Consider the following 27764-nt stretch of genomic DNA (forward strand, 5'->3'; position numbering starts at 1 on the left):
ACTTCCTGTTGGTCTTGAAACATGGTTTCAGGAGACTTTTTGTAAGTCTCAAGACACATCATGAATGTACCAAATATCATAATCCTCAGTCAAAGCATGACATAGAGCTGACTGTTGTGATGGTCCTAGGGAGCACTATGTTAAAACTAAGCCATGCTTATGGAAAATTTGTATAATTATCTGTTTGGGGTTGGATTAGAGTAAATCACATTACATTTCGCACAGATGAGATGTGAATTGAAGAAATTAGAGGCAAACGTAATTCCATGGTGTGATGCCTAAATTCGCCATACTCCTTAAGCCCCACCCTCTTTTGAAACCTACCAGACACTACATATGTGTAACAAATTTCATAATCCTCAGTAAAAGCATGGTATGAGGCTGATAGTTTTAATTGCCCTAGGGGCCTGCTATTTTAAAGAAATAGGTCACACCCACTGATGTGGCAAGGGGTCAATATCTTAGGCTTAGCCATGCCTACACAGTTATACTTTTGAGTATGTTTTTCACAACTTTTGATCCTCAGTGGCTTATGAGTGAAATATGTAATTTTGAAGTCTATAGGTCAAAAACTCTACGATAAGTTAGCTTTAATTAAGCATGTGCAAAAAAGAAAAGAAGAAATAGTCATGTGACTAAAATGGCAGACTTCCTGTCGGATTTGGAAAGTGGCTCCATAGACCTTTTTGTAGGCTCTGAGACACTACATAAGTGTACCAATTTTCATAATCCTCAGTAAAAGCATGACATGGGGCTTACCGTTTCAATGGTCCTAGGGGGAGCTATTTGAAAAAATAGACCACACCCACCGGATGTTTGCATCCATATCTGTTTGAGGTCAGATTAGTCACACTCATGCAAAATTTCCTGCAGATAAGTTGAGGAATGAGGAAATGAGGCAAACATATTGCTACGGCGTTACGCCTGAATTCGCCATACTGCCACAGCCCCGCCCTCTTTCAACACCTGCCATTACTGGATGCTAAGTGAGCCCAACATGTCAACTGTTATTTGGCAGTGATTCATATTGGTTAGATCAAAAGGGTACAATTGGGAGCTTTCAGAGTAAATATGACCTTTTCTGTTGTGAGGGGGTGGAGCCTTGATGATGTCATCATCTGATTATTGATTGTTGTTTAGGAGTGGATGACAAACAACCACAAACATTTTCGAGACCCTGTGTCCTACGATGATGACATTATGGCAATTTATATTTTTTAGCGAGAAGTCAGTATTAGGCCAGGAGAAGTCCTGCTGCTGAGGTGCTAAGTTGTATCGGTTGTATCAGCCCTGCTATGCAGTTTTCTACCTGCAGGGGGCTCTGATATTATATACAACACAACCGATATGGTTTACGAAACCAATTTTTAAATTGGCTATAAAACACAAAAGGAAGGTTAAGTTGCAGAAATAACTAAATAAGATGATAATGGCTGTTACAAAGTTTGTAATAATATATTAACAATGTTTACTTTTTATATTTTTCAAAGATTACAACACTTTAAAAGTCACGGTTTACGAGACCATCAAAAATGGTCTCATAAACCTATTGGTTTCATAATGCTGGTGTGTAAACTGACAAATAGGTCTCACAAACCATAAGCGCACACACACACACACACACACACACACACACACACACACACACACACTCACACACACACACACACACACACACACTCACACACACACACACACACACACACACACACTCAAGCACAGCCTATAAACAAACAGACACACACACACACACACACACACACAAGCACAGCCTATAAACAAACAGACACACACACACACACACACACACACACACACACACACACAAACACACACACACACACACACACACTCAAGCACAGCCTATAAACAAACAGACACACACACACACACACACACACACACACACACAAACACACACACACACACACACACACACACTCAAGCACAGCCTATAAACAAACAGACACACACACACACACACACACACACACACACACACACACACACACACACACACACACTCAAGCACAGCCTATAAACAAACAGACACACACACACACACACACACACACAAGCACAGCCTATAAACAAATAGACACACACACACACACACACACACACACACACACACACACATGCGCTCTTCCGAGACAACGGGAGTCTGTGGTTCCGGATCCGCCCACTCTAGATGAAGACTCATTCGTTTAAGTTGAACTTCCACACTGGTTACATAAAACGTGTAGGAAGAGAGGGAATGTTGGACCTTTCCCAAAGGTTCAAATGAATCTAACCTAATCATGAAAATCAGCTGATTTCCTGTTTTTGGAGCAGCGCTTGGAGACGTTTTCTAACAGACCGGTCGTCTGTAAGTCTGACAATAAACACAAAACCTTCCTTCCAGGCTTATTTGATGGCATCGTCCTGACTCCGTGCTCACCTGGTTCCAGGATGGTTTTAGTTCCTGGCTCCAGCTGATGGAGAGTGCAACGTTAGGGTGACGGGGTTCCGCTGGATTCCAGCTGCTGCTCCGATCAGCGCCCTCGGGATCAATTTATAAATCACACAAACTGATCAAGAGGAGAAGAACGTCCAGATGAACCTGGATCTGGTCTGAAGGAGGTCACGTCATTTGCTGCTGAGACTAACAGCAGGAATGTCGGTCCTTCCCAGCCCGATACGTTAATAGCTTTCTGTGTTGTCAGATGGTCACGAGGAGCTAATCTTACAGTCTGTGGTTACGGGAGCGCCGGATCGATCTCCGAGACAAATCAAAAGAACAAGATGTTCTAGTTGCAGCAGAACTGAGGGTTTGGATCAGAACAGCTGCTGATGACTTGCTAGGAACTGATTCAAACAGCTAGAGGAGACCAAGAATGCTGTTTACCAGCAGCCCAGAACCGATGCAAGCCTCTAAAGCTTCTCCGATGTAGCCGGAGCTTCAAATGTCCCAGGAGCTCCGAGAGGAGGCCAACGAAGCACGCATTCACCAGTGTGTGTGTGTGTGTGTGTGTGTGTGTGTGTGTGTGTGTGTGTGTGTGTGTGTGTGTGTGTGTGTTCGTTCTCCAAAAGGAAGGTAAAGTCAGTTTAGGAACAAATTCCTGCAGCAGGAGATGCGCCGTCACCTCCTCCTCGTAAACGGAGCGACCCGACAGAACCAGTTCAGAGCTGCCGGCACTCATCAGAACCAAGCAGTGTTACCAGAACCCTCTTCTGAAGCCCGAACTTCCCAAGCAACACACAGGATGTATGACATATCCAGACAAACGTACCTGATCCCTATCCTCATGGTTGGAATGCTGTCAGAGAAGGAACAGGAATGTTCGGGACAGCAGGCTGTTGGGAGTCACCGATAACCTGTCTATAAAGAATCAGTAGGCTCTATTAGTTTATCGTAATTAATCATGACTAATGCAGCAGTGCTTAGGCGTCGTGGGCCCTCTGAGCGTTCCTGCAGGCGGTGGCAGCTGTGATGGAACGCTCCGTTCAGCATCAGAGAAACTAGACGCTGAATCAGAGTAGCGGTTGCCCGGCGTCTCCGGGGAAATAAAGATGGAAGGAGCAACTTTCCTTCTCTCTCGGTACTCGGCTGCTTTTGGCTGCCAGGCAGCAAACATCAGAGAGTGTGAAATTGAAGTCTAGACGCCACCTTGTCCCTCTCATAACAGAACCCGTAAACACCAGGAGCTGGTTCTGGTTCTGGTTCCCTGTGGCAGCAATCTGCTCTGCTCTTGCGTCAGAAACATGAGTGACATCCCTCCTTCCTGACATCCTTCCCGACATCCTTCCTGGCAGGAATCTCTCGCAGTTTTAGAACACTTAGACGGGATTCAGTTTGGGTCGAATCCTGATGATAAGTCGACCGTTAGCGGTTTCCTCAGATGATTCACAACCAAATAGAGACGACGGTGTTCTGATGTGATCCGACTGACTTCCTGGTGTCCTATCCGGGTCACCTGGGCCAGGTACCAGAGCTGTAAACGACAGGTCGTGGTCTAGTCACCACGCCCTGTCACCATGTTCTTGTTGTTGTTCTGACTCTAACCTGACCCAAAGGGGTCTCCCGTTTGACCCACAGAACCAACCCGGTTCTAGAAGGGTTCTACAGCAGAGCTGTGTGCTCCATGACCTCTAGGGAAACGGGATAATTGGGTTTTTGAAGTTCTGACTTAAATGTGAGCTAAAATTAGAAACGACGATGATTCCAGCGGTTCTCTGGTGCTGGTTCTTCTTCCTTTGAGCACCGAATGAAGGATTGGGATCAGGATCTGGACCTCTTCCTCAGGCGTGTCACAGATGGTCTAGATGGGGGGGGGGGGGGGGGGGGGGCACTCAGCAGGAGGTCTTTGATGGAAAGGAGACTGCAGCAGGAAGACGGAGGGGGGGCGGGGCTCATACATATTGAACACTGCTGATGCAGCTGAGAGGAATCTGGGTCACACACATCACACCTGAGCCTGCGTTCAGGTTGGAGCTGACACACACACACACACACACACACACACACACACACACACACACGCACTCAGTCACACACACACACACACACACACACACACACACACACACACACACACACACACACACTCAATCACACACACACACACACACACATCACACCTGAGCCTGCGTTCAGGTTGGAGCTGACACACACACACACACACACACACACTCAATCACACGCACACACACACACACACACACACACACACACGCACTCAATCACACGCACACACACACACACACACACACACACACACACATCACACCTGAGCCTGCGTTCAGGTTGGAGCTGACACACACACACACACACACACACACACACACACACACACACACACACACACACACACACTCAATCACACACACACACACACACACACACACACACACGCACACACACACACACGCACACACACACACACACACACACACACATTTAGATATTTTAAATTTCTGAGCTCCGTCATGCTCATCTGGATCCAGCTGGATCACCGGTACTGGTGCTGACTGTAGAACGGCACCAGAACCTGGATCTCCTGCTGTCTGCATTTGTTTTCATCCGTTTCAGATCTGGATTCCTGATTCCTGAGGAAATCTGGGATTTGCATCATGGAAAAAGGGAAAGTTTGTTCATTCAAACCCACTCGACCAACAACGTCTAACAGAGCTTAGAACAGACTTAAGGCAGCGGTAATGAAAACTGTTTCCCATAAGTCATCACACACCGGTGAAACTCATCTCTGCATCCGACCCATCCCAGTGGGGAGCGGTGAGCTGCAGAGGCGGCTGTGCTCGGGAACGGTTTGGTGTTGAACCCCCAAGCCAACCCTGAAAGCGGAGTGTGGAGCAGGGAGGCGTTGGGTCCCATTGTTAAAGTCTTTGGTATGACCCGACCGGGACTTGAACCCCCGATCTCCCGGTTGGTCACTCTACCACTAGTCCACTGAGCTGGTATTAATTCATCAGACCACCTTAAACAAGACATTTTATGCAAAGTAGAATTTTTGCACTTTTTGTGCTGCCATGTGGGTCTGGACAACATCTGTCCTGTCAGAACCGGATCAGGTCCTGCAGTGAACCCTACTCCCTGGTTTAATGACAGCCTTCAGCCTGAAGCGCCAATGCAGGAAAACTGAGCGTTTGTGGAAGAAAACCCATCTCCACGTCCATCTGCTGCACCTAAAGGATCTTCTGACATCCTTTAACTCTGCAGTCAGAGACGCTAGGGTTTCCTATTTCTCCAACCTGGTGTCCCAGAGCAAAGGGAACCCCAAGGTGCTGTTTAACACCATCAGCAGTAGAGCCCTGCACTGAAGCCCGGCCCTCGGGTCGGGCCAAGGACTGTGTAATTACCTCGGACACGGGCCGGGCCGGGCCGGGCCGGGCGCCTTTATTTTTAATGGAATTCATTAAAAAACCTGAAACACTTGAACGCAGCAGCACCTGCCTGCTTCTCACGCACCGTTAGCTCAGTTAAGGTGTGTGTGGTTTATAAACGCGCCTGTATAAACAAATTCTCTAACAGCTGATTGAAACATGCGCCCCTGTTCTAATGCTCCATTTTATGTCCACTTAGATGTCGGAAACATTCGTTTATTCTCATGAAAAGGGCAGCGTTCTGTTTTTCTGTGAATAAATTCGCTCTGCAGTTACAAACATACATCATTCATTTCTGTTTGTTTCTAACTGGAGAGCGCATTTTCAGAGCGGCAGATTAAATTTACAAACGCATCCAATTAAGATAGTGTTCGTAAATTTCATCTGCCGCTCGAAAAATACACTCCGTTAGAAAAAAAAGCTGCACTGATGCTGTTTTTCTTTCTTTCTTTTTTTTTTTTTACTGTAGAACGCTTCTCACAGATAATCAGAACGCTGATCATCCTATCACGCTAAAACATTATGAAAGGTTAATAAAAAAGTCTGGCTCGGGCTCAGGTCGGGCCAGAGAATCCTGAAAACCTTTTCGGACCAGGTCAGGCTGGGGCTCCACCCCCTCGGGCCGGGCCGGACACGGGCTCAGATTTTAGGCCCGTGCAGGGCTCTAATCAGCAGCATCGTGTCTCCTGCCTCTCCTACAGCCTCCATCCACTCTGTTGCAGACTGTGAGAACTTTCTGTCTTCCTTTGTGGACAAAGTCAATAAGGTTAGATCTAGCATCTCTCCTTCAGCCTTATCGCCGCCTCTCCCGACTCCAACCAGGCCCATCATCCTAGATAGCTTTGCTCCAGTTGCTTTGCCTGAGTTAACCAAACTAGTTAACTCTATGAAGACCTCTGCATGCCCCCTCCACATCTTACCCTCATCTTTGTTTAAAAGTGCTTTTCAGTCCATCGGTCCCAGCGTGCTCTCTATAATTAATGCTTCTCTGGTCTCTGGTCAGGTCCCTGCTTACTTTAAGAACGCTGTAATCCACCCGCTTCTTAAAAAAACCGAGTCTCGACCCCTCTCTCCATAGCAGCTTCAGACCCATCTCTAAACTTCCGTTCATCTCCAAGATCTTGGAAAAGGTTGTGGCTAAACAACTCACAGCTGCTCTTGATGAACATAACATCTATGATAGCTTCCAGTCAGGTTTTCGTAGAGCTCATTCTACTGAAACAGCTCTTCTTAGGGTCTCTAATGACCTTCTGACTCACAGTGATGCAGGGGACTGTTCTGTTCTGGTCCTGCTGGACCTGACTGCAGCCTTTGACACTGTTGACCATCACCTGCTACTGGAGAGGCTGAGAGACTGGGTAGGCCTATCAGGATCTGCTCTGGAGTGGTTCTCCTCTTATCTCTCTGAGCGCTCCTTCTCTGTGGCCGTCTCCAAGTTTAGGTCCTCCACCACCTCTTTTACCCATGGTGTCCCACAAGGTTCTGTGCTGGGGCCTCTGCTCTTCCTCCTCTATCTGCTTCCTCTTCAGCACATCCTGAGATCCTTCAAAGGAATCTCCTACCATCTTTATGCAGATGACATCCAACTGTACATCTCCTTTAAGCCCCATGAGATGTCTAAGCTGCAGCTGTTACACACCTGCTTAGACTCTATCAAAACCTGGATGGTGGGAGCTTTCTTCAGCTGAATGAAGATCAGACTGAGATCCTCATCTGTGCCCCAGACAAGCTGGTTCCCAAAGTCAGAGACTCTCTTGGTCAGCTTGCTTCTCACACCAAACCTTCTGTCAGGAACCTTGGCGTGACCTTTGACCCAGCTCTCACCCTGGATTCTCATGTCAGTTCTCTTGTTCGTTCTTCCGTCTTCCATCTCAGGAACGTTGCTAAGCTGAGTCCCATTCTGTCCCGCTCTGAACTTGAGACAGTTCTCCACACCTTCATCTCCTCACGCTTAGACTACTGTAACTCTCTTTTCACGTGTCTGAGCAGAACCTCCCTGAACCGTCTACAGGTGGTTCAGAACGCCTGTGCTCGGCTTCTGACCAAGTCCTCCAAACACACCCACATCACCCCGCTTCTCCTCCAGCTTCACTGGCTGCCAGTCACCTTCAGGATTCATTTCAAGATCCTGGTTCTGGTCTATAGGGCCTTACATGGACAAGCACCATCTTACATTGGTGATCTTCTGAGGCCTTGTCCACACGTAGCCGGGGATCTGCCAAAACGTAGATATTTTCTACGTTTTGGCCTGTCATCCTCACGAAAACGGAGTTTTTTCACACGAAAACGGATCTTTTTAAAAACTCCGGCCAAAGTGAAGATCTGCGTTTTCTCCGTTTTGGGTGTCTGCGTGTGGACGGACAAAACCGGAGTTTTAAGGTCCGCAACGTCACTTTCCGAGACAAAAAAATGCTGACATCACGTGTGCGACCTGTGTTTACACTAGCCGACATCACGGAAGCCTTCAGAGCTGCGTTCTGTCACTACCCGATCCATCAATTGTCCAAGAGCTTTCTGCTCGTTTGTTTTTGCAAGCGGAATTACTGCTCCTTTCGGAAGACCACAGACGAAGGACGAGGTTAAGAACGGGGGAAGTACTTCCACCTACAGGTCTGGCATGTCCTTAACAACGTATTTATCCGAGTACGTGTGGACAGATTTTTCTTTTAAACGAGGTGGTGTGGATGCAAGTTTTTGGAGGGGCGGATATTCGTTTTTTTTAAAAACCGGGTACGTGTGGACTAGACCTTAGTCCCTACACCCCCAGCAGGTCCCTGAGGTCCAGTGACCAAAGCCTACCCCAGACTCTGGACCTCTCCCCCTGAGCCTGAGATCAGTGGACTCAGTGGTCTCCTTTAAAAAGCAGCTGAAGACTCACTTGTTCAAGCTGGCGTTTGTATGACCTTCTTCACCTCTCTCTCTTTATTCTGCTCTCCCCACCTATTCCACCTTCCTCAGGATCCACTGGTTTCCCTCTTTCCTGTTCACTCTCTCTCTCTTCCTTAACATTTTTTAATCACAATTGTCTATTTTTTGCTCATTTGAAATATATTTTTAACCATTTTCTAAATTCTTTTTTATACTTTTACATTTTTTGTTTTTGTGAAGCGCCTTTTTATCTTGAGAGGCGCTTCAGAAATGTTACTTCTTCTTCTCCTTCTTCTTGTTTGACCGGACCAGAGCGCCCAGCAACAATCAGCAGAAAACTTTGGGTTTGTGCAGACGTGATTCTGTGGAGGGGTTCGGTCGGTTTGGGTCAGGATCATCGTCTGTCTGGTTCTGTCGGAGTTAATTGGGAGTTGATCCAGAGCTGAGATTCACACAAATGAATGTTAGCATGTTTCTGTGTGACCTGTGTGCACCTGACCTGTAAACCAGCATCCATGCTTTCATCTGGCTTCGTTACATGTATTGATACTTCAAAATCTATTTATTAATGTTTGTTGTCTCTACCAAATGAATGAATGAATGTCACAGATAGGGATGCACGTTTACCAAAGTTTCTTTAACCGGCTATTGACGTCCCTTAACGGTTAATGGCCGGTTAACCGGAACCCAAAACACACAAACCTTTGCCCCCGCTCTCTAAATACTTCTTCTGTCTACTCTTTACTGTAACTCTGATGCACAGCTGAAGTCCCACACTCGTTACGTTCATGATAAAGTAAAGTGACGGTGGGACGACAGCTGGAATGTCCGTCAGACTCAGAACTTGTTGAGCAGCGGACCGTTTGGCATCAAACACACAGCGCTGCTTGTGACTGCGTGCATTCTGGAGGCCACGGTTAAAAACACAGTTTTCTTACATTGAACTAAACAATTACGCTGACATTTCTCTATTTTACTAGAAAAATTAGGATTCAGACACAAGGAGCATCACGGCACACTGACCTGTTGCTGGTTTGGGTTCAGTTTGCTGCGCCTTGTCCTGCCAGGCTCAGCGCTTTGATGCGAGGCTTGTTGTGTTCCAAGAATGAAATAACTAAGGGTAAACGGCTCTAACGCTGCCTTGTTGTCAACTGCTTCCTGTTTGAGTGTGGTCATGTGACAAGCTCGTTTCTTCTTCTGCAGTCGCCCAGTAAACATGTTTGATAGCCGTGCTCTTGCACCCTCTGGTGGTACAAAATATACTGCACCCAGAGCAGCAGAATTGAAGCGGTTAGCCAGGGAGAAACTATTTTACCTGGGTACAACATTAACGGCATTTAACCGGTTAACTATGTACGACCCTTTTCACAGATACATGGGGATGACTGTTGTGATGATCTCGGGATGGTGTTTGTCTGAATTTATTCTCAGGAAGTGAATTATTTGGTGAACATTTGAACAAATGCAAACTAAACCGACCAACAACCATCACTTCCTCTCACTGAACAAAACCGTTAGGCTGGACCAGAGGTTCTGACGATCCCAGTGGAAGGTCTAAAGGAAAGTGATCCAGAACCCCTTTGACCAGATCAGGGGTTTAAATGGATGTAGGGCTGCAACAACGAATCGATAAATTCGATGAAAATCGATTACTAAAAGCGTTGGCAACGAATTGCGTCATCGATTCGTTGTGTCGCACAACTCTTCCAAAAGCGCCCCCCCCCCCTCCCCCTTCCCGCCCGCCGTTGCGCGCAGACAGATCAGCGCGAGGGAGAGCCGGCAGTTGTTTGGAAGAGGAACATGGCAGAAGCAGCGAGAGTCAAAAAAGTTAAAGCTTTTTAAGTTTGGGAGCATTTTCAGTTAAATCAGGCGAAGACATGCGTTACCTGCAACGTTTAGGTCAGACTTAGCATGGCACAGGATGATGCAGCGTCTTAAACGCAAGCATGTCGGGATCATCAGCGAGGAAGGAGAGAACTCTGTGTCCGGGTAAATTAAAAACTTTTCAAAAGTGATTCATCCAAGTCCCGGATTATTACACAGGCTAGACATGCCCTAAGCTCGTAAAACAAGAGTCTAAAGTCGTGAGCGCGACGCTTATTAGATGAGCGCGGGGGGGGGGGACTCGCGCTGCTGCGAACCGGTTCCGCCCAAGGCCGGATTAACTGGGCAATTGCCCAGGGCCCACGAACTCTAAAGGGCCCAGGGCACGAGCAAAATACTGTATCTATAATTTCCCGCTTTATGAGGACTATGGTGACCGTACGTTCCGTTTTCCCCGGACATGTCCACTTTTCACTCTCTGTCCGGGCGTCCGGACTGCGGGTTCTTGTATTGATGAAAATGTCCGGCTTTTCATCCAGGAGCAGGGATTGAATTATGGGGGAGCTGTATATCCTACACATCCAGGGGAACCGGAAAAAAGTTTTCTATATTATATCATTTTTGGACTCTTTTGAGCAGAGAGCGGCACAGCGCATTGTTGCGCAACGATCCAGGCAGCTGCGTCCAGCGCACGGTCCATTCTCAAAGTGGCGCAACCAAAAAATTATAATTAGCACACGATCGTTCATGTCTGCACATGTTCTCTATTTCCTGTCTTATTTGTGCCTGAAGCGCTCTGCTACTGCAGAGCTCATCACCTGTGCTGCGGTGATGTCACCTCACTGACGCAGCATCGAAAACGCGCTCTGCGCTTTGCGGTCAGGAGATCCCTTTGATCTGCTCAAAAGTAACTGATGAGGTGAAAAAGTAAGAATCCAGGCAGCAGATTTTCTGGAGAATTAAGAGGAGATGCAGGAAGATGAGACAGACAGGACAGGAAAATAGTTCAATAAAACAAGAAAACAAAACAAAGTGTTGAAAAGTAAAATGTAGGTAGATTTATCACCACTACACGTTTTTACCTATAAAACAATAAGTTACACACATGTAATATTTATACATCTGATACAATTCAGATCACCTTCAACACTCAGTCACACATCCAGGGCCGTTTCAAGACATTTTGGGGACCAAGGCAAAATGCCCCCCCCCCCCCCCCCCCCCCCATAACTGGGCTCCCCAGAAGCCTCTGTGTAATTCATGCCCTCTCCAGTAGTGTTAGTTATACAGTGTTTATAAAAGCCCCTCAGGCATTACTGACATGTTCTAATATTATCAGATGAAAAACTAAACTATCAGACACGCTGTCTCATCTGCTGCTTTTCTAAACTTGCAAAAAGTAACAAAACCATTTGAAAGCCACTATTTGTGGATTCTCTGAAAGTTTCCATGGAGTGTGTGACAACTTGTTTTTTCAGTAATTTTTGGAAATAGTGATTAATTTTGATTAATTCACAGCCTATGTTTAATTACATTTAAAATGAGTTGTTTGACATCCCCAGTTATAATAAATGTCTACAGATGAGATCAAACAAAACAGATGAGAATTGCCCTTAAGCTGTTTAATTGGACCAAGCATTTTAGGTCACAGATAGATGTAGCTTAGGGTCTCTGTCTATACACCTTATAAGACAATTTAGGTGATGGCATGTTGTTTTTCTGCTATTGAACTGTTTTCTAATAATGTTGTGTTTAATAAAGCAAATGAAGGAGAGAAATAACATTTCCCTAGCAGTTTTTAAAAATTTCCCCATGTAATCCGATTAATCGATTAATCGTGTCAAGACCCCATCCGATTAATCGATTATCCAAATAATCGTTTGTTGCAGCCCTAAATGGATGTTAGCTCCAGTTAGCTGGATGTTAGCTCAAGTTAGCTGTATGTTAGCGCCTGTTCGCTGGATGTTAGCTCCAGTTAGCTGGATGTTAGCTCCAGTTAGCTAGATGTTTGTGCCTGTCAGCTGGATGTTAGTGCCTGTTAGCTGGATTTTAGTGCCTGTTAGCTGGATGTTAATGCCTGTTAGCGCCTGTTAGCTGGATGTTAGCGCCTGTTAGCTGGATGTTAGTGCCTGTTAGCTGGATGTTAATGCCTGTTAGCTGGATGTTAATGCCTGTTAGCTGGATGTTAATGCCTGTTAGCTGGATGTTAGTGCCTGTTAGCGCCTGTTAGCTGGATTTTAGTTCCAGTTAGCTGGATGTTGGTGCCCGTTAGCTGGATGTTAGTGCCTGTTAGCTGGATGTTAGCTCCAGTTAGCTAGATGTTTGTGCCTGTTAGCTGGATGTTAATGCCTGTTAGCTGGATGTTAGTGCCTGTTAGCGCCTCTTAGCTGGATTTTAGTTCAAGTTAGCTGGATGTTGGTGCCCGTTAGCTGGATGTTAGTGCCTGTTAGCTGGATGTTAGCTCCTGTTAGCTAGATGTTTGTGCCTGTTAGCTGGATGTTAATGCCTGTTAGCTGGATGTTAGTGCCTGTTAGCTGGATTTTAGTTCCAGTTAGCTGGATGTTGGTGCCCGTTAGCTGGATGTTAGTGCCTGTTAGCTGGATGTTAGCGCCTGTTAGCTAGATGTTTGTGCCTGTTAGCTGGATGTTAATGCCTGTTAGCTGGATGTTAATGCCTGTTAGCTGGATGTTAATGCCTGTTAGCTGGATGTTAGTGCCTGTTAGCTGGATTTTAGTTCCAGTTAGCTGGATGTTGGTGCCTGTCAGTTTGGATGTTAGCACCAGTTGGCTTGATGTTAGCTCCAGTTAGCTGGACGTTAGCTGGATGTTAGCACCTGTTAGCTGAATTTGAGCTCCAGTTAGCTGGATGTTAGCTCCTGTTAACTGGATGTTAGCATAGGGCTGGACAATAATTCATTAATAATATATATTTATTGATGTTTCGATGACGTGTGGTGGGAAAAAATGTTGATGGCTGGCTGCGTCCTTCATATCAGACGTCTCCCAAAGCAGCACTGCTCACTCCTGCTTTTGTTTTGTTTCTGATAATCTGAAGACTAATTGGGTCAGTTTGGTTTCAGAAGCTGAACTTGATGGGATATAAAACCTGAAAGCAGCCTGCTGCGAATGGACCAGGATGAGGAAAACCAGATTATGTTGGGTTTGGTTTCACTCATCTGATAAAAGACTCCAGTCTTAAGTGCCTCTCTGAGTCAGACGGGGGAGGGGCTGCCTCTACATCAGCACCACCATACCCTTTGAACACCACCAGCAGGCAAGGAGAGTGAAGTGGCTTGCCCAACTGCACAACTGACTGGGCTCAAACCGGCAACCTACCATTTACAGGGCGAAGCTGCTCTTCTTCTCAGGATGGTGGAAGTTTCACTTCCTGTTTCTGGAGTCCAGTTAAAAACAAACCAGCGTTTCATCTGGGAGCGTTTTGGTTTTATTATTTAAAAACTAATGTGATTGTTTTTCAGAAGTCTTTATTCCTTCCAGTTTCTACTGGATGGGTGTGTGTGTGTGTGTGTGTGTGTGTGTGTGTGTTTGTGCGTGAGTGCGTTCATTTTAACTGTGTGTGTGTGTGTGTGTGTGTGTGTGTGTGTGTGTGTGTGTGTGTGTTTGTGCGTGCGTGCGTTCATTTTAACTGTGTGTGTGTGTGTGTGTGCATTCATTTTAACTGTGTGTGTGGGAGTTTTCCTCTCCACTGTCGCTGCATGCTTGCTTAGTATGAGGATTGCTGTAAAGACTCTGACACTAGTCAGTGACTCGATGCGACCTGCTGGGTTCCTTATATAGGAAACTTGTTACTGATTGGCTTAATGACCTGACCTGTAGTGTTTACTGTGTGCAGGTCCTTGACACGACTCTGGTCCTGACTTGGTGCTTTATTAATAAACTGAACCAAACAGACATTATGGACCACCAGCATACCTGTCTAGCCTCCTGTTTAGGGTGGGAAACTTGTGTGTTTTTGGGAAGCACCAGTAAACCTGCAGTCTAAGAGCCAAGGTCTCGGTTAGGATATGGATTAATCATGACCTTCATGGTCAAAGCTGCGAGTTTTCACGTTTTATTTTAATGCATTAGCACTAATCTAAAAAGCCTTTTTCACATTGTCATTATGGGATGTGTGTGTAGAAATTAGAGCAAAAACATGAATTTCACCAGTTTCACCAGTGTTTTAGCAAGGCTGTAACAGGACATGGACAAGGTGATGCTAGGATCAGGAGCGTTAGGAACCTGGTCTTTAAAGGTGTGAATGATACCTCAATCCTAAACCCTTTATTGGTTGTCTGACGGGGATTATTTGTGTCACATCGACACCTGCTGGCCAGACACCTGAACTGATCTGGTTTTAATTCTTCTCTGTTTTCCTTCAGCAGCTTCAGCTGAATCGTGACTCCAGTCACTAAAGTTTGTTTTTGTTTGTTTCAGAAGGAGCTGAGTCTTCCCAGGAGAGGGAGTTTGTGAGTATCTCTGGTGTGTGTGTGTGTGTGTGTGTGTGTGTGTGTGTGTGTGTGTGTGTTTGTGTTTGCTTGTGTGTGTGTGTGTGTGTGTGTGTGTGTGTGTGTGTGTGTGTGTGTGTGTGTGTTTGTGTTTGCTTGTGTGTGTGTGTTTGTGTGTGTGTGTGTGTGTGTGTGTGTGTTTGTGTTTGCTTGTGTGTGTGTGTGTTTGTGTTTGCTTGTGTGTGTGTGTGTGTGTGTGTGTGTGTGTGTGTGTGTGTGTGTGTGTGTGTTTGTGTTTGCTTGTGTGTGTGTGTGTTTGTGTTTGCTTGTGTGTGTGTGTGTGTGTGTGTGTGTGTGTGTGTGTGTGTGTGTGTGTGTGTGTGTGTGTGTGTGTGTGTGTGCGTGCGTGTGTGAAATCTGAATCAGGCTGTGCTGAGTCGGCTCCAACTCTGGGTTCGCGGCTGAAGGCCAGTGGGTCCGTTTGTGGTTCTGAGAGCTTTACAGAACAGCTGAGCATCCCACCTTCAGCCCGTTTGGCTCTATTTATATCTGAGTTTGTGTGTCGATGCTGAGCCGCTAGCCTGCTCTTTGTGTTTGAATTGTCTCTCCGTGGGGAGTTTTTGTGTTATAGGTTCTGGTTCCGTCTCGTTGGCGGCCCGGTAACCACCATATCAGAACAGCTGTGAGTGCGTGTGTTCCACTTGATGCGTGAGCCGCTCCTGGCTTCTCAGAAACCAGAACAGACAGCTGCAACCTGCCTGGAGGTGTCTGGTTTTAGATGGATAAGTCTGCCTTCTTCCAGTTTATTATTACTCTTATTAAATGTGATTAATCCCAGATTACAAATGTCTAACGTGACATTTTCACGTTTCTTATCAGCCACAGGAGCAGACGAATATTTCACCTTTATGTTTCTGATTGCAACCATCCAAAGCAACACAAATACTGAGCAGAGCCGTCCACACACACACACACACCCTCTCTAGGGTGAATATTTATAAGTAATAAAAGCTTTATTTGCAGACCAAAGCTACAGTAATTCCTTTAAAGCTATAGTTTCATTTAAAAAAATAACATTTATTTAGACGGGCACAACACTGGGTTTATGTTTACATCTACCAGCCACTAGAGGGCACCATTGCAGGTTGCCAAACAGTCCCCTGGGCTCAGCAAGGCTGGTACTGTGGAAAATGGCTGACTCGTCTGCTTCTGAGCTGAGAAGATGTTACTCTTCTCAGAAGAGGAGCGACCATAAAAGATCTAAAACCAGAGTGAGTTTAGGTGAAGCCTACAGCTGATGGACCCAGATAAAACGTTTCACGTATCGGCAGTGAACCTGGTGTCCTGCCAGCTGGAACCGTGTTCTGGTGTTGCAGCTACAACCTCCACTCACTAGATGTCGCTGTGGTGTTCATGTTCCACCTTCAATGAATGTTTTTTATTACTGATGAGATCAGGGATTCAAGAAGAATAAAACACCCAAAAGCGGAAGTTCCTATGTGGAAGGTAACAGCAATCCCTGGTGGTCAGGATTAAAAACACAGTCGTCAGAAATATTCCTTTGGACAGACACACACACACGCACGCACGCACGCACGCACGCACACACACACACACACACACACACACACCTGTATTTGTATCCTTGTGTGGACCCATTCATTTTAGTGACTCCACTAAACCAACCATAACTAACCTAAACACCAAACCTCTAAAACCACGTAGTAGGTTTGTCTGCTCTGTGTGGACCAGCCATGTCCCCACCAGGTGGAAATGTCCACACACTACAGATTAAAGTCAACATGTGTCCATAGGGCTGAGCGATAAATCGAAAATGTATCGTTCTCGGAAATCTGACTTTTATCAAGATAATCTTTCCCATGCCAATAAATTTGGTAATACAAAAGGAAAAGATGTGTGTAGGCTGGCAGCGTTCGTGTCCCTTTAAGAAGCTGTACCACCTTGAGTCACGTGAAAATGTGCCTCAACTTAATACCATCGACCCGGTCGAACTAGCTACAAGCTAATCCTGGCTAACCCAAAGCTAACGCGGAGGTGGAGCTAAGCTAACGGAGGTAGCAACCTAGCTACAACCGGAGTTAACTGTGCACAACACCAGAGCTTCTGAGTCAGAGATACGCCGGGCTGACCGCTGGGGAGAACCGGGTGGGGAGAAATTATGACACGTCTCTAAATAAAGTAAAATTTTCCAGTGCAGATTGGAGACGACCCATAGAAGCACTGATTTGATCTCATTTCAGAGAAAAATAGAAAAGGTTAGATGCACCTAATAAATAAAATCACTAACAAACTCAGGAATCTCTCTTTGCTTCACTGTTCTGGTGCTGAGAACATCACTAATGCGGATCAAAGGAGATGCACAGATGAATGCACCTCTTATTTATAATTTGGAGACTACATTTACTGCAGCTGGCAGAGGCAGAGATTGTTTCTATTGATACACGGATTTACAGAATCATTTTAAATGTTAATAGGGGAAGACTGCAGGAGGGAGCGGTAAAATACAGGGGGTCCCCAGCAAAAACAAGAACCTACAAGTCTGATGAAACCTGCTGGTTTTCCATCAGGCAGTCACGGGGCAGCTCCAACGACCCAGTGGCTGTGCTGGGTCAATGTTATCGAGCTCAGTCCGGCTCGGCTGTGAACGAGCCGAGGCGACGTCGTGCTCTGCTTAAGAAGAAGTGTTATTTTCCCGCTTCAGAAGAAGCGTTTAACGTGTTTTTACGCTTTCTCCGACACATGTCACGTCGCTAAGTTGTTAGCGCCGCGCGATAACACGTCAATAGTGCAGCGTAGCCTGCTGGAGGTTTTAAGGGTTCAGATGAAACACCCGACCTCTCAGGCTGCTCACGCATCGATCTTAAGTTGTCGCTGTTGCGCTCACGCCGTAATACAGTATTAGATGCGGTTAAAGTCAGACATGAAAGAATAAATACATTTTACATGAATAAGTGATGCTTAGCCTGGTGGGGGGAGGAGAACCTGGCCTAATAAGCACTGGAGGAAACCCTGTCAAGATCGTCAACACTCATTTATCTTACTGCTATTGAAACATGTAAACCACAAAGCATTATATCCACTGCTACCTTTCTAATTTTAGACTCAGTAACTTATGCTGTAACTTCACCTTGGCCTGCCTGCCGGCTGTGATCACAAGCGACAACATAGTAGTTCCCGCTGCTTCTTCGGGAAACAGCGCAAAAAAAAAAAAACGATCTTGTATGCGCGGCGGTGGGATTTCAGCTGTGGCGGGCCGCCACGGCTACGCCTATGTAAGGGAAACCCTGTAATTTTACTTACCGAAAAAAAATGAAGTGGAGACTCCTTGGACGCTCTATTAGTGCAATTAATGCCACAGCAAGTCATTTTGTCCAACAATTGCACAAATAATATCCAACAAAGAATACACACACAGAGACTCAGAATCCCGGAGCAGTTTCCAGGCCAGACCGAGGCTCTACTGAGGCCTTTCCATGGAGCTAGCTCTGTGGTCACGTGGGTCTGATGCTCATTAATTATACAGAATTTTAGGCTTTTAATACACTTAAACAGAAGAGTGAGAAAAACATTCACCCCCCTCAGAGTTGTCATGAGTGTAAACTAGATCATTTAAACCAAAAACATGTTCTGGTACCAGGCTGTAAACATGTTTATTTCTGCTGTGAAATTGGTATTTTTAACATGGGAGTCAATGAGGATTTGCTCGCTTCTGACACCAGCCCCTAGTGGATGAGGGTGGAACTGCAATTTATTTCATTTCCGGGTTTGCCTCAATTTTCGAGCTGTGTTGTGGGGGCTTGCGTAATACACGTGACAGCCCCCTCTAGTGGACAGCTGTTGTTTCTGCGCATACCTGTAGTTATCATCCGTTTATCGTTATCGAGGTGAAATCCTCCATATATAGTGATATTGATTTTAAGCCATATCGCCCAGTCCTAACCTGACCACACACACTCAGTTCCCACTCAGACTGGTTTTACTAGAACTGGAAGAGGGAGGGGGTGTTACCCAAAGAAGGTGCTCTGTTCCTGAGGATGGGCTGGCAGGAGAGACAGAACAAGAACCAGGAACCGGACCGAGGCCAGCTCCACTTCAGTCCGGGATCTGATGGATCTGGAATCGTCTGTCTGAGTGTTGGATTGTTTTATCCAGTCGAGGGATTTAGTGTGTGTGTGTCAGGGTGTCCGCGGGGTTTTAAAAAGTATTAAAAAGTGATAAATAAAAATAGTCAAATTTAAGGCCATTAAAAGTGTTAAATTTGGTCTCAGAGGTATTATTTTTTCCAAATTAGGTATTATTTTTTTTCAGACTATCAGATGTCGTATTCTGAACATCGACATAGAAATATATTCCGAATGAAATGTTTTGAACGATTATAAAAACAAAACAAGCCGATTATTTGCTCCTCCCACTTGCGCTGTCTTGAGTTGCAAATGAAGCGCTCCTCCCAGTGTTGCCAAGTTAACTTGGCGACTTTGACGCTATTTCTAACAGCTTCTCAGACCCCCTTCTTGACTTTTTAAATCTTAAAAGTACCTAGCGAACACCTCAGAAACATCTCTGGTAACCCTTAGCTACTTTCTGGATAACTGTCGTCGACATTTCCTGCAGGTTAGCTAAACACTCCGCCTGCGCTCCGGACCGTTCTTCAGGACATTAGGAAAGGGAATGATGTAGTGATGTGTCAGTCGCTAAAGAAACGGCTCTCGGAGCCGGCTCCCTGTTGGAGTAACCAGAGTGAGTGACACACACCGTACCTGCGGACTCCTGAGCCGCTAAAAACGGCTAAATGTGCGCGTGCGGCGTGCTAAACACACGTGCAGCTTGCCACTGATTGCTGTGAGACCGGGTTGGGGGGTGGGGGTGCAGCTGTGATTGGGACAATTATTACATTAACTGATGGACTTGTAAATAAATAGTTTATAAATAAGTTAGAAATAAGTTCCTCACGCTGATAAATAATAACTAATCTCTCTGAGGACATGGTGCTAGTGCACTCTCCTACAGCACCTTGACACGACTCAATAAATGTTATGCAACATTTAGTGAACAGCAATTTGCATGTATTTGTTATAAATGCCACTGTATAATTCTTGCTGTCAGTATTTGCAAGATATTGGTATTTGGGTCTGTACTGGTTAGACTTAAATGAGTTAAACCAAGGTCTACAGCCCTTGGGTCATAAACTATGAGCTATAAGTATATTGGTCTTTTTATACTGGGAATCAGGAGTTATTTTAGTGATCATCTTGTTTCTTGTTTATTTTTGCCCTGATTGTGCCCTGAGCAGTTTTATGACTGAATAAAAATAAAAAAATAAAAATCTACATAAATTGAAAAATCGTCTTAAATAATCGAGAACTCAATTTCAGTCACAATAATCGTGATTATTGTTTTCGCCATATTCGAGCAGCCCTACTTTAGCATATCCGGTCACATAATGATGACGTCATATTCAGTGGTCGTTGTGCATCATTTCAGGCCTTGTGGTCAACTGTCTGAACTGCTGAAAAGAAGTGCCTGGCTTATTTTCTAAGTAAAATAAATATGTGCAATATGTTGTCAACATCAGTGAGTCTCTAAGTCTATTCTTTTTGTATGTTATATATGTTAAAATATGTGTAAATAGGTCGCTGATTAACACTTGCAATTTAGTGTTGTGATGGTTTCAAAAAAATTCTGAAGGTAGTAAAAAAAAGTATTAAAAAGTAGTAAATTTTACTTAAGGATTGCTGTATATACCCTGGTGTGTGTGTGTGTGTGTGTGTGTGTGTGTGTGTGTGTGTGTGTGTGTGTGAGTGAGAACTTTCCATTTTACCGGTCGAGTCTTTTCTGTTTGTCATTGTTTGTGGTTCGACAGACTGAGAATACCAGACATATCTGAGTGTGTGTAGAGATAAGGCTGATGACATCACACACACGCTCCATGCCATTTCTGACTCACAGCAGCACCATGACCCAAAAGAGTTCTGTTGGGAAAGACAGATGAGCGGATGGATTATTACAGATTACACCTCAGCCTTTTGTCCTAGAACAGGAGATGAAGAGGAGGAAGGAGCGTTCAGGAGCCACTCACCTTCGTCTCCAGTAAGAGTGTGTGTGTTTGTACGTGAGGCAGTTCAGATTATCACGTCTGCATGTTTAGTTTTTGAATATTCACAGTGAAGATGTTCACGTTTGTTCTGGAAAAGTCAGATGAGATCAGATGAATGAATTAAATCTGCATCAGTGTGTAAAAACATCTGATTTTATAATCCGAATAAGTTTTCATGCTGGAAAACTGAGCTTTAAAGTATGTAAAGTAGGTTTTAGCAGATGTGCTTGGTGCCTGAACAAGTAGTAAAGTACTAACTAGTACCATCTAAGCTGTTAGTTTAACCCCTTTATTGAATAGAACCTGTAACTGCTTATGGAGACTACTAACCAGTACCAACTAAGCTGTTTAACATTTTTTAAATAGGACCTGTAACTGTACATAGGTACTACTAACTAGTACTAACTAGGCTGTTAGTTTAGGGATGTGAATTTTAGAGCAACTCACGATTTGATTTGATTTCGATTCTCTGGGCGTCGATTTGATTCAGAATCGATTCTCGATTTAAATCGATTCACAATCAATGCTAACAAAGAGTGTCAGTTCCAGGATGAACTACTTTGTTATACAAGTTAGTTAAAGCTACGGGACATTTTTATTAGACTTTAAACTGGTCATGCTCAAAAATGCTAATTTACAAGGTAAAATAAAGTGATTCTAAAACTGTAAACAGAAACAATCTTTTGACCAAAAGGCAACATTTATTTTTGCTTACCTTGTAAAATATAACAAATCTGTAGTTACCTAACAGTAGCTTTGAAAGTAATACGGTCAAATACTTTTCAAGTATGTGTAGAAACAAGTTTAACATTTGAGTCCTCAACCTGTTTTAAAAAAGTGCCTCAGATTTCTTACAAAGGAAAATGTGTTCTCTCAGTTATCAATAACTTCAAATAAATACATAAGTAATCCTGAGTACTCACTTATCAACTTGGAAAATAAATACATGAGTAATCCTGAGTACTCACTTGTCGACTGAGAAAATAAATACACGAGTAATCCTGAGTACTTGCTTATCGACTGAGAAAGTAAATACACGAGTAATCCTGAGTACTCGCTTATCGACTGAGAAAGTAAATACACGAGTAATCCTGAGTACTCGCTTATCGACTGAGAAAGTAAATACACGAGTAATCCTGAGTACTCGCTTATCGACTGAGAAAGTAAATACACGAGTAATCCTGAGTACTCGCTTATCGACTGAGAAAGTAAATACACGAGTAATCCTGAGTACTCGCTTATCGACTGAGAAAGTAAATACACGAGTAATCCTGAGTACTCGCTTATCGACTGAGAAAGTAAATACACGAGTAATCCTGAGTACTCGCTTATCGACTGAGAAAGTAAATACACGAGTAATCCTGAGTACTCGCTTATCGACTGAGAAAGTAAATTCACGAGTAATCCTGAGTACTCGCTTATCGACTGAGAAAGTAAATACACGAGTAATCCTGAGTACTCGCTTATCGACTGAGAAAGTAAATACACGAGTAATCCTGAGTACTCGCTTATCGACTGAGAAAGTAAATTCACGAGTAATCCTGAGTACTCGCTTATCGACTGAGAAAGTAAATACACGAGTAATCCTGAGTACTCGCTTATCGACTGAGAAAGTAAATACACGAGTAATCCTGAGTACTCGCTTATCGACTGAGAAAGTAAATACACGAGTAATCCTGAGTACTCGCTTATCGACTGAGAAAGTAAATACACGAGTAATCCTGAGTACTCGCTTATCGACTGAGAAAATAAATACACGAGTAATCCTGAGTACTCGCTTATCGACTGAGAAAGTAAATACACGAGTAATCCTGAGTACTCACTTATCAATTTAGAAAATCATCATGATAATATCTCACATTAATGAGTATGGGGGGAAAATGACATTCAAGTGCCCTCTTATCAGCAGATTCAAACATAAATCATCTCAGTTTATGGGACCATAAAAGTAAACGGAGTACTGACTCTCCTAACAAAGACGAAAAAACAGACAAAAGTGTGTCTCAAACCTGTAACATGCCAAACATTTGAGTTCCTGGAATCGATTCTGAATCTTTGTGAATCGATTCTGAATCTTTATAAATAAGAATCCCGATTCAGACTTGAATCGATTTTTTTCAGCACCTCTACTAACTACCCCTTTCTTTTAAGTAGGACCTGTAACTGTGCATAAGTACTACTAACTAGTACTAACTAGGCTGTTAGCTCAACCCCTTTAAGTCGGACCTGTAACTGACAGAGGCGAGGCTGGAATCTCCACCGGTTATCTTCAGGACAACTGAGCAGGTGTTTGTAGATCAGCTGCGTAGATAAGATGTACAGACGGTCCTCAGATTGTCATCAGATGGGCGGCCATGGCTGTTATCACCACGTAGAGCTGGTGTAGTGCCTTTCTGCTCCTTAAAGCTCTTTACCCTACAGCCACCCACATGCTGGTGGTGATGATGATGATGATGATGAGACGATCATATTAACCTGGGACACACCTACAGAACCAACGGCCAACATGGCCACCACCAGCAGGGGGTGGGTGGGTGAAGTGTCTGGCCCAAGGACACGGTGGCTGACTGAAGGAGCCTGGGTTCAGCCCGCTGGTTAGAGAGTGAACTCCTGAGCCTCACACACGACCTCTGATTCAAAGCTGTGGAGCAGGTTGGAATGGGTGGAGAAACGTGCCAGGTGTGGTAAAAGGGTTTCACGTGTAGAGTACCCTGGTGAGTAGGGCTGGACAATAATATCTATCGATAGACGAGTGGTGCAATAAAACAAATGGGTCGATTAAAACTTTGATAAATTATACATTCCTTCATCATTACAGCCTATCAGGTGGCTTAATACTAGACTCCCAACCAATCAGCAACACAGATCCCAGCACGCTGCGTCACCAAGTCCCCCCCCATGTAACCTAACCGACAGCACGTGACTTAAACAAGACGTCGCAGAAGGGAGAGGCAGAGGAAATTCTCCAAAAACAATATTTCCGTTTTTACAAGTCGTTAGCTAAAATAATTGTGGGAGCTGAACCCAGTTGTTTCGGTTATTTTCCGTTTTCTTCCCTTTCCTATCGCTGTTACAGCGATACTAACAACGGCGGAGGCTGTCTGTCTGCTGAAGACTTTCTGTCTCTGGACCAGCACCGTGGGTGAGTGATGAACAGGGTTACCGTAATGACACTAGGTGAACTTGAAAGCACAGCTTCTCTCATAAAAAACCGTTTGAATTATTCTGAATGCACAGACCATAAAGGTTTTGAAATTTCTGCCTATGTATTAAAAAATACAACTGAAATATCACATGCTCCTAAGTATTCAGGCCCTTTTCTCAGTATTTAGTAGAAGCACCTAGTGAGCTTGCACAGCCATGAGTCTTCTTGGTAAAGATGCAACAAGTTTCTTACTCCTGGATTTGGGGATCCTCTGGCATTCCTCCTTGCAGATCCTCTCCAGGTCTGTCAGGATGGGTGGTGAATGTTGGTGGACAGCCATGTTTAGGTCTCTCCAGAGATGCTCACTGGGGTTTAAGTCAGGTCTCTGGCTGGGCCATTCAAGAACAGCCACAGAGTTGGTGTGAAGCCGCTCCTTTTTTACTGTAGCTGTGTGTTTAGGGTCGTTGTCATGCTGGAAAGTACACCTTCAGCCCAGTCTGAGGTCCTGAGCCCTCTGGAGAAGGTTCTTGTCCAGGGTATCCCTGTACTCAGCCACATTCATCATTCCCTTGATTGCAACCAGTCTTCCTGTCCCTGCAGCTGACAAACACCCCCTCAGCATGATGCTGCCACTACCATGCTTCACTGTGGGGATTGTTGGATAAGTGGTGAGCAGTGTCTGGTTTTCTCCACACATACCACTTAGAATTAATGTCAAAAAGTTATGTCTGGGTCTCATCAAACCAGAGAATCTAATTTCTCACCATCGTGGACTTCAGGTGTCTTAGCAAACTCCAAGCAGGGTTTCATGTGTCCTCTGAGCAGAGGCTGTGGAATGCTTAGCTGGAGTAGATGAAAAGTGTCCTTACACAGTTCCCCTGATGTTCCAGGTGACTGGAGTTCCTGTGGTTCCAGTTCTTTTGAGCTGAACCAAAAGTCACTGAGAAGTTTTTTCTCCTACATCCTGAACGTTGTTCAGATGTTATGTGAATTTTGTGAATTGTTGAATGTGTGTCCAGTAGCCCTTGGCTATCACCCGTCACACATTGCACCTAACCCCTTTGGCCCCTCCAACAAGTGGTGTGCCCATGGGAAGTACTGCTGGTCCTCCACATCGAGAAGATCAAGTTGAGGTGGCTCGGGTATCTGATTAGAATGCCTCCTGGACACCTCCATGGTGAGGTTTTCTGGGCACGTCCAACTGGGAGGAGACTAGGGATGGGTACCTTTGACATTTGAATAGATTTGGTACTAATTCCCGGTACCTAGGAATCAATACCGGTACTTAACGGTACCAATTTTCGATACTTGAGTGTTTAATATTTTAATTCTCTTTTATAATTAAATATATATTTTTCTCAATATATAACCATATTTTATAAATATCACGATAAATAACATACAAGTTTGTATTTTAACATCGTCCTTGTAGTTTTATAAGCTGATAATTAAACTGAAGCAAACATCTTTACTGTGAACTACATTTACTGTGTATCTTCATTCCTTTTGCCATTTGATAATTTCCGAGGAGAAAGCAAACGCACCATTAGCTGATAACAATGGTGGCAATGGAAGCTAATTTATCAAGCTAACGTTATCTTAAACAGTTTATTTATCTGATGCGTTTCAGCTAGCATCTACAGAATTTCTGGAAATCTACAGGAGGAAAGACAGACCGTGGTTGGGAGGGAGGGGGTTGGGTGTGTGTGTGGGGGGGGGGGAGTAGATGAGGTTGATATTTCTGATTTTATTCTGAAAGAACGATAGAAAGTTGTTACGGTCAGACCTCGAGTAAACATGCATAAGAGGAGCGTGAGGAGAAACAATCTGGTTTATGGTGTCAAACAGGACTTTAGTTATTTTTGTTTACAGCAATCAGCTGAGCGGAGTAAGTGGTCCTGGAAGTTTTCACCCTCTCACTCAGAGATGCTATCAGTTCTTTACAGTGCAGCCCGTGACTTTCTAATCTAGTCGACTTCCAGCGTCTCTCGGCTCTGCTGCGTGTCCTTCTGAGACTCTAAATGTTCTGATTAATCCAAGGACTTGTCCTCCTGTTAGATAAAACGATCTGCTTAATGGGAGCTACTTTATCTAAGATATGCAGCATTGTTTTCTCAAAGATTGGATAAACAGGCTTGGATCATCACCCTGAACTGAGCTGCTGTCAAATAATCTAGAAATCCATCCACTGCTGACTAATTAATGATACGTCTCTTTTAGTTTGTGAGTGATCGATCGGACATTAAAGAAAATGCAGCTGTGGTCACGCACAAGGAGAAAACAAGATCAACAGTGTGTCTCATTTAGTGTGTGTGGCCTGAAACGTGCTGCTCTAAGTTTAAATACTCTGTTAGAGACATGAACTCCACTGCTGTGCTACAAGTAGGATCATTTAGCATGAAGGCTAGACTTTGTCTGACCTGCCAAAAAGAGGAGGTGTTTCTCTTTTAAGGGTTTGTTGTTTATAAGTTTTGGACCAACCAGTTTGGTGTATTTAAGATCTGAAATAAGGCATTTCAAGAACGAACAGTTATGTTAATTCATTCATTCTTGCCAAGCAGTCAAGACTTATTAAAATCACTTCAGATATAACACACATTTCCTGTTTTCCCTACCGTAAAACACCCCAGAGTGCTAACACCAGATATGACTTTGCATTTATCCACTTATCTTACTGGTGCTGGAACAGCAATGAGAAAGTGAAATTTGTGTTTAAAAATGGACATCAGTAACCACATTTGACCACAGGATAGTGTTCTTACAAATTGCACCATTAAGACTGAACTGCATAAACTTGGTATCGGCCTTTGGTTCAGGTTCTGATCACCGGTTTAGTGGTCCAGACGTCACACGTCTGCGAAGCTGATCTCACAAGAGCAGCTGGTGATTAAATCGCATGTTACACATTTTAACTGTGGTTCCTTTTCTGTGGTTTAGGATTTTACAACAACTGATCAGTAATGATGAACTTTGGATTTATCATCTGATTCCTTCTAGTATTTATTTGTAAAGCATTTCAAACACAACCCTGTCGACCAAATTGCTTCACATGCAGATAGAAACATACAGACATAATTAAAAACAGTTCCAGCATGGATACTATATTAAATCATACAAAAACATTGTAAAACTGCTTAAAGACAGGAATAGAAAAGAATAATCAGTCAGTGTTCAGAGCCAGTGAACAATAGTGAGTCTTGAGGAGCGACTTAAAAACGACCAGAGATGTCTGTCTGATATTGCCTGGAAGCTGGTTCCAAAGTCCAGGCGCAGCAGCGAAGGACCCGCCTCCTCTCAGCTTCAGCCTTGTTCTTCAACCACCAACTGCTGCTGGTCAGCCGACCCCAGCTGGTGAGTTGGCTCATACGGCACCGGCGTGGCCGCTAGATCGGAAGGTGCCAGTCCATTCAACGGTTTTTATGCCAACACCAGTATTTTAAAATGAACTCTAAAAGCAACTGGGATCCAGTACAGAGGAGCCAACG

General features: G+C 44.4%; 1 protein-coding gene across 8 annotated transcripts in view; it reads left to right on the top strand.

Moving 5' to 3' along the window:
* Positions 1-27764, top strand: part of mast2 (microtubule associated serine/threonine kinase 2) — a 125981-nt gene that overhangs the window by 58557 nt on the left and 39660 nt on the right. For 5 of the 8 annotated variants that reach the window (XM_054734465.2, XM_054734467.2, XM_054734468.2 and 2 more), the window contains one exon: positions 15009-15040. In XM_054734465.2, the coding sequence (XP_054590440.1) occupies positions 15009-15040 (32 nt within the window). Of the gene's footprint in view, positions 1-15008; positions 15041-20871; positions 21128-27764 lie in introns of those variants that run through there. The other 3 variants (XM_054734466.2, XM_054734472.2, XM_054734476.2) reach the window with 2 other exon arrangements.

The sequence above is a fragment of the Nothobranchius furzeri genome, chromosome 8 (assembly GCF_043380555.1).
Source record: "Nothobranchius furzeri strain GRZ-AD chromosome 8, NfurGRZ-RIMD1, whole genome shotgun sequence".
In the NCBI taxonomy this organism is placed as follows: Eukaryota; Metazoa; Chordata; class Actinopteri; order Cyprinodontiformes; family Nothobranchiidae; genus Nothobranchius; species Nothobranchius furzeri.